The 12,576-nt window shown below is 45.1% G+C and overlaps 1 protein-coding gene across 4 annotated transcripts in view; it reads right to left on the reverse strand.

The window, feature by feature from the left end:
* Positions 1 to 12,576, reverse strand: part of ESYT2 (extended synaptotagmin 2) — a 79,711-nt gene that overhangs the window by 30,592 nt on the left and 36,543 nt on the right. For all 4 annotated transcript variants that reach the window (XM_066237697.1, XM_066237696.1, XM_066237695.1 and 1 more), the window contains exons 7-13: positions 9,206 to 9,261; positions 7,487 to 7,607; positions 5,957 to 6,133; positions 4,912 to 4,994; positions 3,008 to 3,056; positions 1,387 to 1,476; positions 490 to 585 (exon numbers count right to left, since the gene is read on the reverse strand). In XM_066237697.1, coding sequence (XP_066093794.1) covers positions 490 to 585; positions 1,387 to 1,476; positions 3,008 to 3,056; positions 4,912 to 4,994; positions 5,957 to 6,133; positions 7,487 to 7,607; positions 9,206 to 9,261 — 672 coding nt within the window. The remainder of the gene's footprint in view (positions 1 to 489; positions 586 to 1,386; positions 1,477 to 3,007; positions 3,057 to 4,911; positions 4,995 to 5,956; positions 6,134 to 7,486; positions 7,608 to 9,205; positions 9,262 to 12,576) is intronic.

The following is a 12,576-nucleotide window of genomic DNA, read 5'->3' on the forward strand; positions in this document are numbered from 1 at the left end:
GCAAAACAATTCTGATGCAAACGAGGTGCACCCACCCTGGGACGCAGCAGTCATGTATGTGGCAGCGTGAGCCTGTCTGCACTGCACCGTGCCCCCAGCTCCGACCCCCCACTCAGCCCCCACCACCACCAGCCGTGAGGTCAGGGTGAAAACCAGTTAGTTATGAGAGGTGCTCTGTGTTATTCTCATGCCGAGCAAACTCTTTAGACAACTAAATTCTAATATTAGTGATTTTTCAATAGAGTATCTTCTTCCCTAACTACTAGGAAATTGTATGAATCTCCTCTGTATTGGAGATTCCTTTACAAAACATGTCAGAGTAAAAATAACTGAACATCCTGACCGATCAAAAAGACATATAAACATGAAGTTACACCACCCCTCCTCTCCACTGCTGCTCTTGGGCAGAAGTGATGAGAAAACACGGCAGTAAGAAAAGGCGACCATGTGGAGATCGGCACCCCAGCGAGTTTCCACAGTGCTACCTACTGGAAGGTTCCTTGCTGAATCCAAATACAAGATCAGCAAAGAAGAGGAAAGACCATCGTTGGCTTGGTCTTTGTCGGCTCTGATGTCTGTCAGCACCTATGAGAGGAAAAGAGGCTCAGCAGGCACGTTTCCGCACAGTTTTAGACTCTCGCTACCCGATTATGTCTGTAACGCTCAAGAAAATAGCAAAATGGGAAAATAAACCACCCAATACGTGCAAGCAGAAAGGGGAAACAGGAAAGATTCTCCCAAAGTCAAAGGAAGCACGTAGTAATCTGTGGCTGACCAAACTCCTGCTCTGTATCATGCACCAGATTTGAAGATCTTGTAAAATAAGTGTAAATGTCCAGCGAATCTCTTTTTAAAAAATTTATTATCTTGGCCCTGGCCGGTTGGCTCAGTGGTAGAGCATCGGCCTGGCGTGCAGAAGTCCCGGGTTCGATTCCCGGCCAGGGCACACAGGAGAAGCGCCCATCTGCTTCTCCACCCCTCCCCCTCTCCTTCCTCTCTGTCTCTCTCTTCTCCTCCCGCAGCGAGGCTCCACTGGAACAAGGATGGCCCAGACGCTGGGGATGGCTCATTGGCCTCTGCCCCAGGCGACAGAGCGATGCCCCGGAGGGGCAGAGCATCGCCCCCTGGTGGGCAGAGCGTCGCCCCCTGGTGGGCGTGCTGGGTGGATCCCAGTTGGGCGCATGCGGGAGTCTGTCTGACTGTCTATCCCCGTTTCCAGCTTCGGAAAAATACAAAAAAACAAAAAAAAAATTATTGTCTTTCATATATCTCTGAGGCTACTGCAGTGACTTATAGCACAATAATCCAAACTGCTGTAGTTTTTGGAACCGCAGTGCAACACAATTTGAAGGAACTGATCTCAGCTGTCGGGAACACATCACCCACCTGGTCCAAGTGGGCAGCATGTGGCATCAGTGTGAGCCACTCCAGTTTCAGGTGCAGCTTTCCTCTGGCAACCTCGTCTAGGGTGAACCACTGAAGACAAAATGTGCAGGTTCAGCAAAAGTTCTCCTGAATCAACATTCAAATTAAACAGTCTGCACAATGTTACAAGCTGCTCACTACCTATGGCGCCCATGGCACTCATTAATGCTGAGGACGGGACCCTCTGCCCCAGGCCCTGAGCTCTCTGAATGAGAACATGATGGAACTCGCAGATCCCTGCCTACTGCCCAAGACCATCACAATGATTCACAACACTGATTCGTCAACTCCACCAAAGCTCTGTGAGGTGAGTAACCTTCACCCCTAATTTATATGTAAGGATTCAAACATCTCCCGGCTCCACTGGCTTCCACATATGGACTTGATTAAAATTTGTAAGATAATATAACATCGAGCCCAGATGCTAAATTCCAACATCAAACAAGTTATAGCAAGTTTGTTTTTATTCCTCACTACATACTAGTAATAAAATAGTGTACAGCTATTTCAGCTTAAATACCACAAAGCAATTAATTGAAGACAGTCCCCACACTCCTAGTGTTAGGAAGAGCCAGCTGTGACAACAGACATGCTCATATTCTCCTGGTGAGCACTGACAGCCATGGGGAGCACATGCTACTCTGAAAGCAGCAGTCTGCAATGCTAACGTGGTTAGTTGTGTTCTACTTATCCAAATGTTACCCATCTTTTTAAGCCACCACAACTTTCCCTTTTGTGTACTTTCATTCCGATAGCAATACCCAGTGTGAAATGGTGTCTGCTTGCTGCCAAGTCCCACTGCATTTATAGACACCTTTCATGTGACCTTTTCCCATCGATGGCATGATTGGCCCCTCTACTATGAACTCTAGCATCTTTAAAATGCTAATTACAGAGAGTTTCTCACAGGCTGCAACCTGGACTCCTGAGGAAAAGCACACACCCACCTGAAATGAAGTTGGCTTGTGTTGTACCTTTATAAAAATGTCTAGCAGGCCCTGGCCAGTTGGCTCAGTGGTAGAGTGTCGGCCTGGCGTATAGAAGTCCCAGGTTCGATTCCCGGCCAGGGCACACAGGAGAAGCGCCCATTTGCTTCTCCACCCCTCCCCCTCTCCTTCCTCTCTGTCTCTCTCTTCCCCTCCCGAAGCCGAGGCTCCATTGAAGCAAAGATGGCCCGGGCGCTGGGGATGGTTCCTTGGCCTCTGTCCCAGGCGCTAGAGTGGCTCTGGTCGCGGCAGAGCGATGCCCCAGAGGGGCAGAGCATCGCCCCCTGGTGGGCAGAGCGTAGCCCCTGGTGGGTGTGCCGGGTGGATCCCGGTTGGGCGCATGCGGGAGTCTGTCTGACTGTCTCTCCCCGGTTTCTAGCTTCAGAAAAAAAAAAAAAAAAAATGTCTAGCATATGGTAGGTACTCAAAACATACTCTATAATTTGGCTCTTAAACACTTCACTTTTCTATTAGTAAAAGGCCTAAGTTCCCAATATTTGAGAGGCAAGTGTTAAGTTTTCAGGACACTGGGGGCACGGGACAGTAAACACTCAGTCAATGCCCATTAAGTAGAATAAGACTCACAGAAAACTTACTTCATCTAAAAGGCGCTCCTTTTCCACTTCAGTCAGATCGATCATGAGACTAGAGAAACCACACAACTTTAGAACATAGAAACACACGTCTTACAGCTGCAATAACCTTACGCATTTGTCTATGAACAGGGACTCCAGAGATGCAAGAAAATGATATAGTTCATCAAGAAACAGACGTCTTCCAAAAGCTCCAGCTGACAGCCAAGTATGCAGAGAGAAAAGGGAGTTTGAGGTGCTACCTGAGGTTCAGTTACTGGACCTCAAACCAGGCCTTGACCACCTTCCCCACCTCACTCCTCACTCTGGACCATCATGTATCTGGAGCCACACAGAGCCTCACTCAGCATGTCTAGACAGCCCATTCCATGTCCACTAAACCAGTGTTTTTCAACCGCCAACCCACGGACCGGTTCACCAGAAATTTCATGCCAATCCACAAGAGTATTAATCCCCTTGATGTTGAATGAAGATTATAGATCCAATGACCTTAGTCAAATTTGCTTACACTCAGTGTGATTTCTGCCTTAGCGGTCCCTGAAATAATTCTATTTTCACCAGTCCCCAAGTGTAAAATGGTTGAAAACAACTGTGCTAAACAGCCCTGCTCCACTGCAAAGACTGGCACCAACCATCCCCAGGGGCCAACATGACTAAGACGAGATGATGCCACTCTGTGTTTCCTGCAGCTGCCCTTCTCTCTGCCCCCCAATACTCTGCCTCCCCCCCTCCCCTGATCTGTCGCAGGGGAGGCCCCACATCTCCTTCCTAGTTTGTACAAGTCTCCCCGTGCTCCGACACTCTCGAGTCTCAGTCAGGATTATCCCATCTATAGTGTTTTCACTGAAATGCAAACTGATGCCTAAGCAGGCAGTGGTGCAGTGGACAGTGCATCAGACTGGGATGCAGATGACCCAGGTTCGAATCCCCAAGGTCGCTGGCTTGAGTACGGGCTCGCCAGCTTGAACATAGGGTCGCTGGCTTGAGCATGGGATCATACACATGACCCCATGGTGGCCGGCTTGAGCCCAAAAGTCACTGGCTTGAAGCCCAAGGTTGCTGGCTTGAGCAAAGGTCACTGGCTCGGCTGGAGCCCTCCAGTCAAGGCACATATGAGAAAGCAATCAATGAACAACTAAGGAGCTGCAACGAAGAATTGTTGCTTCTCATCTCTCTCCCTTCCTATCTGTCTGTCCCTATCTGTCCTTCTGTCTGTCAAAAACAAAATACAAACTGAATCTGTTCACTGTGCTGCTTAAAATCTTCTAGTCACTCCTTGTCTCATGAATGAATTTTGAAGTCATAGCATGACACACACAGGGTTTGAGGTGCTACTTGAGGTTCAGGTACTGGACCTCAAACCAGGCAATGAGGAGGACAAACCTGTCCGATATCAACAATTCCTGTATCTTTTTTCAGTTGTACTGACTGTTCAGTGGAAGTAAACAAATCAGTATTAATTTTTTCCAAGTAAATTAGTATTCCTTCCCAGAAAAACTCCAATGAAGTGATAATGTTTAAAACCCATTTCTACAATCTAGAGCGAAGCTGCCTGCATAGTGTGTAGGTTGGAGAGCTGCTCTGGCCTGCAGGGCCCCAAGCCACATGTGGCTAGTAGCACATAAAATGGGGCAACCAGAATTATAAAAGTGATTTCAGTTGTACCTGTGGCTAGTGGCTGCTGTAATGGACACAGATCTAGAAGCTTTCCTTCTCTTATTTACATGTACAACTTGCTAGGAATAAAATATGTGTTAGGAAGCCTAAGGTAAAACAAATGTTATATCTAACAGCCATGTAAAAATATGTACAACATGTACTCAAACCTATTTTTGAAGTTATGTTACAGTTTTAAGAGATTATTAAAAACAGAGATCCTACACTCTGCTCAGTCACGAAGAATTTACCTTCCTAGAAAGTCGTCCTTGTCTGGATCTTCATCAAATAGCTCAATCTCTAATTCTTGTCCAGGATGTTCATAGACCAAGGCCTAAAAAATTAATGACTGGAGATTATTTTACATTTTTACTAAGATTGTCATCTACTGAGTATGATGAGTATAGCAAATATCACCACATATTTTTCTCCAGCAGTAAGTCCCTGTACCGAACTTACATCTTCTCAGGGCCAACACACACACCTCTCATTTGAAAACATAGGCCCACACAGTAACAGTCTGTTGTATTTGTTTCTGGTGAGGTTACATTTCAGGGGGCCAAGGTCATGGCTCCAGAACAGGAGAGCCCCACAGCCTGGTGCAGGCTCCTCTTAGACACTACCCTTGAATCAGCAACCACCATAAGCACCACTCAGAGATCACGGAGTCCAGGACAGAGGGGCTGAGAAGCTGGTGGAGCGTAACTTGCACTAACTCTGGAGGACGTTCTGCTTTCAAACACATGTAATTCTTGGTGCAACTGGTCCACTTTGAAGAGCTTTATCTATGGAAAAGGTAGCCATGTCAAGAACATTTATTCACCTCACGCCTGCACAGCACTGGTTAGTTAGAATGCTGAACCCAATGCTGAAATCTCTCTGTGTAAAGAAATGACAGTGTTTATTCAGTGAATGGCCATTATAAACCAGGTCCATGTATGTTTACTGACATGCACGCATGCCCAGGTTTGTTAAATTAAAATTTACAACACAGTGTATAATCTCATTTTGCATATATTTATGTATGTTAATAAACATAAAACATTCACATGAAGAAATTTTGCCAATTGTTTACTGTGATAGCTTTATGTAATTAAGGTCTAAAATTTTATTATGTGTTCATATGACAAGAATGTTGTAAAGTAGGAACAAAAGGTGTCATACTTTTTAAAGATAGGAAGTTAAAGCAAAAAAGAATCTAAATTGCCACCTAAATTAACCACAGCACAGTGTGAAAGAAGTGGAAACAAACATGGTTTGGGGACAAAGCCAGGTGACAGCCGAAATGTGCCTCACCTCATACACCTCGTTCCACTTTGGACTCAGGTTCTCTTTGATGACCTTGCTTTGGAAAATCTGGTTGCCAACTCGAATAACTCCATAGGGGTCTGACTTTCCCTTGACAAGTCCCTTCAGGTAAGTATCCTTCCCCTGCAGGTCCTGAGCTTCAATAAAATGTATCCTTAGAACACCCTGAAAAAGACAAGAGCACCGACTGCTCACCAGTTCATCTGACAGACAGGAGTGCTGGCTGAGTGCTGACTGGCCATCCTAGAAACACGTGCGGAGGGAACAGATGTGTGAAGCGCTCAGGAAAAGCAAAGCAGTGTCTGAGTGGGACTGTTTAGACAGGAGGCCAGAAACAGGAGATGGGGGGTATGAGTCACTGACTCCTCGGGAGACATTTCCTGGCAGAGGTCCCAAAGCAACACTGTACGGCAGGGGCGTGCGGGTCACAGAGAAATCCTGCTTTGATTCTATAGTAACTGACACCAACACACAGAATGTGTCGTCAGACCTGTCACCAAGCCCATGGTATGCACTGATTACTTTGCTAAATTTTTAGAACAATTTTACAAAATATTGTCATCAAACTCTGAAATACCTACTACTCACAGACTTTAAACATAGTTCACTTTTCCTAAAATGTTGGTTAATTTATAAAATAAAAATATTCACTCATTTCTTTCAGGGCAAACCAAGACGGTAAGATTACCTTTTGGTAGGGTAGCATTCTCCCCCATAAACCCTTTTCTTTTTTTTTTTTTTTTTTTGTATTTTTCCGAAGCTGGAAACGGGGAGGCAGTCAGACTCCCGCATGTGCCCAACCGGGATCCAACCAGCATGCCCACCAGGGGGCAATGCTCTGCCCATCTTGGGGCGTGGCTCTGCCGCAATCAGAGCCATTCTAGCACCTGAGGCAGAGGCCACAGAGCCATCCTCAGTGCCCGGGCAAACTTTGCTCCAATGGAGCCTTGGCTGCAGGAAGGGAAGAGAGAGAGAGGAAGGAGAGGGGGAGGGGTGGAGAAGCAGATGTACGCTTCTCCTGTGTGCCCTAGCCAGGAATCGAACCCGGGACTCCTGCATGCCAGGCCGACGCTCTACCACTGAACCAACCAGCCAGGGCCCCCATAAACCCTTTTTAAAAAAATTCCTGGGTAATATCTTGACCCAATCAGCATAAGAAGGTATGTATTTTTATATTCTACCGTGTTACTCATTAAACTCTCAGTCTAAGAGAAACTTTTTTTCCCATTGCTGAGACAAGGCTGTTACAATTTGTAAGTACAGATAGTATGCCTTTCTGAGCTGATAAGTAGGCTATCACAGCTGTCCTTCATGACCTGAGGCTCCCCGGTGTGGTATAGATGCACACTAGCCATCTCCTAAGCAGTGTAGTGAACAAACTACCTACTACACCATGATCCATGTGGCAGGGGCTGTTAGGAGAAAAATGGAAAGTTACAGGAGGTCACAACACCCAGGACCGTGAACTGTCCCTCCACGTCTATGTTTAAGTGGTAACGGAGGCTAGGACATGCTTACCTTTGGAATCGGAAACCGCAACTGGGCTATTTGAACTTCACTGACGAGAGGAACAGTGATTCGATTGGGAAGCACCAGATAGTTTGATATTATATCCAAAATGATAGTATCTGATAAACCACTGTTAGGTGGGAGGTAAAAAGAACAATATAGTTATCAGACACGTACACTCTCATTATCACCTTCAGCAGCAAAGTCAACACAAACATGGTACTACAACCCATTTCCAGAGTCAGAGGGTCTCTTCTCCAAGACAAGTTTGAAACCAGCAGGCTAGTAGGTCAGCTGTGATGCTGACAGAGCCTGTTATGGAGGATTTATTCTGAGAGCAGAAGGTAACATTCTGGCAACATTTCATAATGTCCTAAATAACACTTCCTACATTCCTATATAACCTTACCATTGATTTAATACTGAATAACTAACATGTTTCATTTTATTTTTTTTAACATAAAATATTTCAAATGCCCATAAAAATTCAGAGAATACTATAACATCTATTTACTTATTCCATGTTTATTACATTAAATTTCTCTCTTGTTATACAGTATATGCACAGCTACCAGGGAAGTAAAGGAATTTATGGTTTATTCACACTGCATTTGGGTACTGAGTACTGTAATAAATTTGAAATAGTATACACCACTTTAGGGAGAACTCAGGAATAGGAATAAAACTGTAGAGGCTAAAGAAACAAACACACTTTTAGTATATTTCTTGCTTATTCTTTGGGTGTATGTGGGAAGTAACATGCATGTGAGCATCTTAGAAAGAATACATAACTGACGTTTCATTGCTACAGAACACCTTAGGAACTGCTAAGTTTTAAATATACTTCTTAAAAGATGTTACTTCTCAGATGTAAAGTAACTGTATATACAAGAACAGCCAGTGGGACAGAGTGAAAGTCGCCATCACTCAGTGGTAATAACAAACACTCACTGCAAGCTCAGGGTACAAGTGCAAGGATAATATCTTACCTTGCTTAAGACCATATGTAACTTTAACCAGTAAGTAATGACTTTTTAACCTTCAAATGGTGCCCCCCAGCAGTAAAACCAGCAAATGCAGGTTTAAAGGCCATAATCTCAGAACTTGCTTGCTAACAGGTTTGCTGCAACCACCTTCCACCATGTAGAATGCAAAGACCATGACATGACAGGAGGACATCACTTCTCTCCCAGGAGGGATGTCAGATTGACAGCTAATGTGCTCAAGTAGAAACCCTTACAGTTCAGACCCTGGATTGCTGGACTGGCGAAGGAATGATGCAGGAACTTCCAGCCTCTCACCCCGCCCCCTTGGCTCCCAGGTTCAGTACTGACATCTGCCACCCAAGCAGGAATGGCTACGGCTTGAAAAGAACCCAGAAAGGGCTAGTTTTGAAACACATAATCATTTTTAAAGTTTTCTTTATTTTTATGGGAAAACAATAAAAACCAAATTTAAAAATTAATTTGTAGGACATTAAAAGACTGCCACTGTTCTGAAACACCTAAACTGAAGAGCTGCTTTATGATGAACAAAAAGTGCACTGAAGGGTGAGTGACTCAGCCTGAAGTCCTGAAACCACGCTGCATCTATCTGCTCATTAGGGCACAGCTATCTCCACATGGTTATGGGAACAGAACCCAGCTGTTGTGAAGGCAGAGTCGGCCTGGAAGAGACAGGCACATTACACCATCGACAAGCTACCAGAGCACATGACAGCATACTCACTTCAGTCCAGGGATATCAAGAAGATTAGTCAATCCTGTCCAGTTAATTTCTAAAAGCTGTTTAATTAAAAAAAGGGGGGGGGGACAAAATATTATTCAAGTTATTTCCAGTTATCAAACCAAATTACACAGGTTTCTTTCTTCACTAACCCAACACTGTCCTGCACCTTGTTTTTCACTTTGTAAAACATCAAGGCTGTCACCCCTCATTGGTACATGGAGAGCTGCCCGGTGTTTTGTTTTCTGATAATGTCATAGTTTCTCCAGTAAAATCATACAATAATTTATATACCCATCCCCCTATTGATAGGCATTTAGAATATATATAACTTCTCTTTTATTAAGTTAAGATTCAGTGAATCTTTTCATGTACTACATGTTCTGGTATGTGCATGCAAACTGGCATTCGAAAAGTAGAAGTTCTGGTCAAGATACATGATCTTTTTTTTTACACAGATAGTGCTAGTGCTACCTTATTACCATGAAGAAATACTGTGCTATTTACATTCCTACCAAAAGTGTAAGAAAATGTCCCTTCTTTATAACCTCAGCAAAAAGAGATTAAAAAGCAGTCCATTTGGCAGTTAAAAAATGGTACTTTACCAGTTTCAATCTGCATTTCGCTGGTACTAGTGGGACATGTTCCATCTATACATTCAACATTTGGGGCTTTTTGTTCATTCTTCTAGTATTTATCTTAGAATAATTCCTACATAGTTGGCTATGGTTCCATTAAGTGGATGTGTATGGGTAAAAACTATTGATTAGAAACACTGCTTTTCCTATCAAAATGGATATTACACATGATAAGCTTACCTGTGCTTATATTTGTGGAAGAAATTCTAAGTGAAGTTGTGTTATCTTATTACCCATCTAGCCGGAGGAACACATTCCAGCTCAAATCCCTGTGGGAAGTGGTTGCTTATAAATAAGCATGAACTAGAGGGGTCCAGGTTTTCTTAGAAAGACCAAAACTGAAAGCAAATAGTTTTAAAAGTCCTGAAAGACAGATTTTTCAGCAAAAGAGAAACAAGATGAGACATGCATGGCTAGTGGCAGTATGGACTCATGCTTCCCCTCCCTGCGATACAACAGGCCTAGAAACACAGACAGCCCAGGGGGCACCATCTCCTCAACCCTAGCTGTCATCTCCACATGCATTTTCCACTAAGAGGAACCAGAGAGTTTGGAAAAGTAGCAGATCTCAGGCCTGGAGCATCCTGTAGAATCGGAACACTTAAACACACCAAGACTAATGAGAGGTCCCATCAAAGGGCAGGTCACCTGAAAGGGATTATAAGCAGAGATTATAAACTTGTCCAGCAACAAAGAACTACTCAGAAGACCCTTGTCAAAATGATGAGATCTGCTTATTTGAATGCTACCCAAGTTCAGAGAAACAAAATGCCAGGGAGGCAGGTGCAAGATTTGGGAAAGAACAAGCTTCAAGCTGGGTGTGAGTAAAAGAGATCTGAATGCAGGACAGAAGGCCCCACGTCCAAGGCCCTGAAAGGAGAACTGACATGTCCCTGTACAATTGGAAGCTGGGGTACAGGAAACACCCAAAGTGGATAAAGGAGGGAGCAGTGAGTGTAGATGAGAGTGTGTCAGAACAAGCGTGAGTTGATGAAAATGAGTGTGAGCATATGAATGGATGTTGAATGAGTGTGAGAGGTTTGAAAGCTGAGTCTGGAAAGTCCACACAGGGACAGAAGGAGCATCCTGTAGAATCGGAACACTTAACACACCAAGACTAATGAGAGGTCCCATCAAAGGGCACCCACGAGGAGGGACAAGCAGCTAAAATTAGTGGCCCTGTCCCCCCTGCATCTGTATGACTCAGATCTGTTTCGGGAAACTGAAGAGCCAGGGAGTCATGTTTCCTAAGGCAGGAAACCATCTTGGGCTGCTGTGGCTCTTCTATGAGAAACAGAATAAGTAGCGAGCAGGTCACATTTCACCTGGAACACGGTATCCATGCATTACATGAAAACACACAAGCCCACCTCCTCTCAGTTCTTCTAAAATATACTGACAGACATAAGCAGAATTTATAGTCTGACAATAGCAACAATTTATTACAACACTTTACTATACACTGGGCATCCTGACTGCATTAATTCTGCAGTACAGATATGAATCACCAGAAAAGTCTGCCCTTCTCCAGTGTCTCTCAGTTAGTCCATCTGGGCTGGTGGTAAAGATCAAGAATAACTTTCTTATGTTTTTCCTTTCTTTTTTTTTTTAATGGGCCATCATCTTTAATCCTAGCTTGCACCTGGTGGGCAAGTAAAAACACACACTGGGCTCCAAAACCCACTCATTCAGTGCTCACAAAGCTACTGACTTATCTGAGTTTCCTAGAATCAAAGGTTTCTAGCTCACCAGCCTTATTCACCTCTGTTCCCCATCTCCTTCCTTCTCCCTGCACAAACTCTGCACAAATTGGCCTCTCACTCAACACTCCACCATCTTGGCTGCTTCTCCTGGTCTCCTCCACGTGGCCTTCCTCTCCTCTCCTCTCTAATGCTAATCTCAGGAACAGAGAGCAATTTTCTTATGTTTTATTTATTTATTTATATATATATATTTTTTCCATTTTTCCGAAGCTGGAAACGGGGAGGCAGTCAGACAGACTCCCGCATGCGCCCGACCGGGATCCACCGGCATGCCCACCAGGGGGCGATGCTTTGCCCCTCTGGGGCATCACTCTATTGTGTCCAGAGCCATTCTAGCGCCTGAGGCAGAGGCCACAGAGCCATCCCCAGCGCCCGGGCCATCTTTGCTCCAATGGAGCCTCGCTGCGGGAGGGGAAGAGAGAGACAGAGAGGAAGGAGAGGGGGAGAGGTGGAGAAGCAAATGGGCGCCTCTCCTGTGTGCCCTGGCCGGGAATCGAACCTGGGACTCCTGCACGCCAGGCCAACGCTCTACCATTGAGCCAACCGGCCAGGGCCTAGTTTTCTTATGTTTTAAAGCTCCCAAGACTTCCAGCTTCCACTTGGGATGCAGAAAACTAGGAAGAGCATCACTCTTGAATCCATAGGAGGCCCTGGCCTGTTGGCTCAGCCAGAGAGTGTCAGCCCAGCATGTGGAAGTCCAGGGTTCGATTCCCAGCCACAGCACACAGGAGAAGCGCCTATCTGCTTCTCCGCCCTTCCCCCTCTTCTTCTTCTCGATCTCTCTCTTCCCCTCCCGCAGCCAAGGCTACATATGAACAAAGTTGGCCCAGATGCTGAGGATGGTCCATGGCCTCCGCCTCAGGTACTAGAATGGCTCCTCTTGGAACAGAGCAATGCTCCAGATGGGCAGAGCATTGCCCCCTGGTGGGCATGCAGGGTAGATCCCAGATCCCGGTTGGGCGCATTCAGGAGT

Source organism: Saccopteryx bilineata, chromosome 6 (genome assembly GCF_036850765.1).
Source record: "Saccopteryx bilineata isolate mSacBil1 chromosome 6, mSacBil1_pri_phased_curated, whole genome shotgun sequence".
Classification (NCBI taxonomy): Eukaryota; Metazoa; Chordata; class Mammalia; order Chiroptera; family Emballonuridae; genus Saccopteryx; species Saccopteryx bilineata.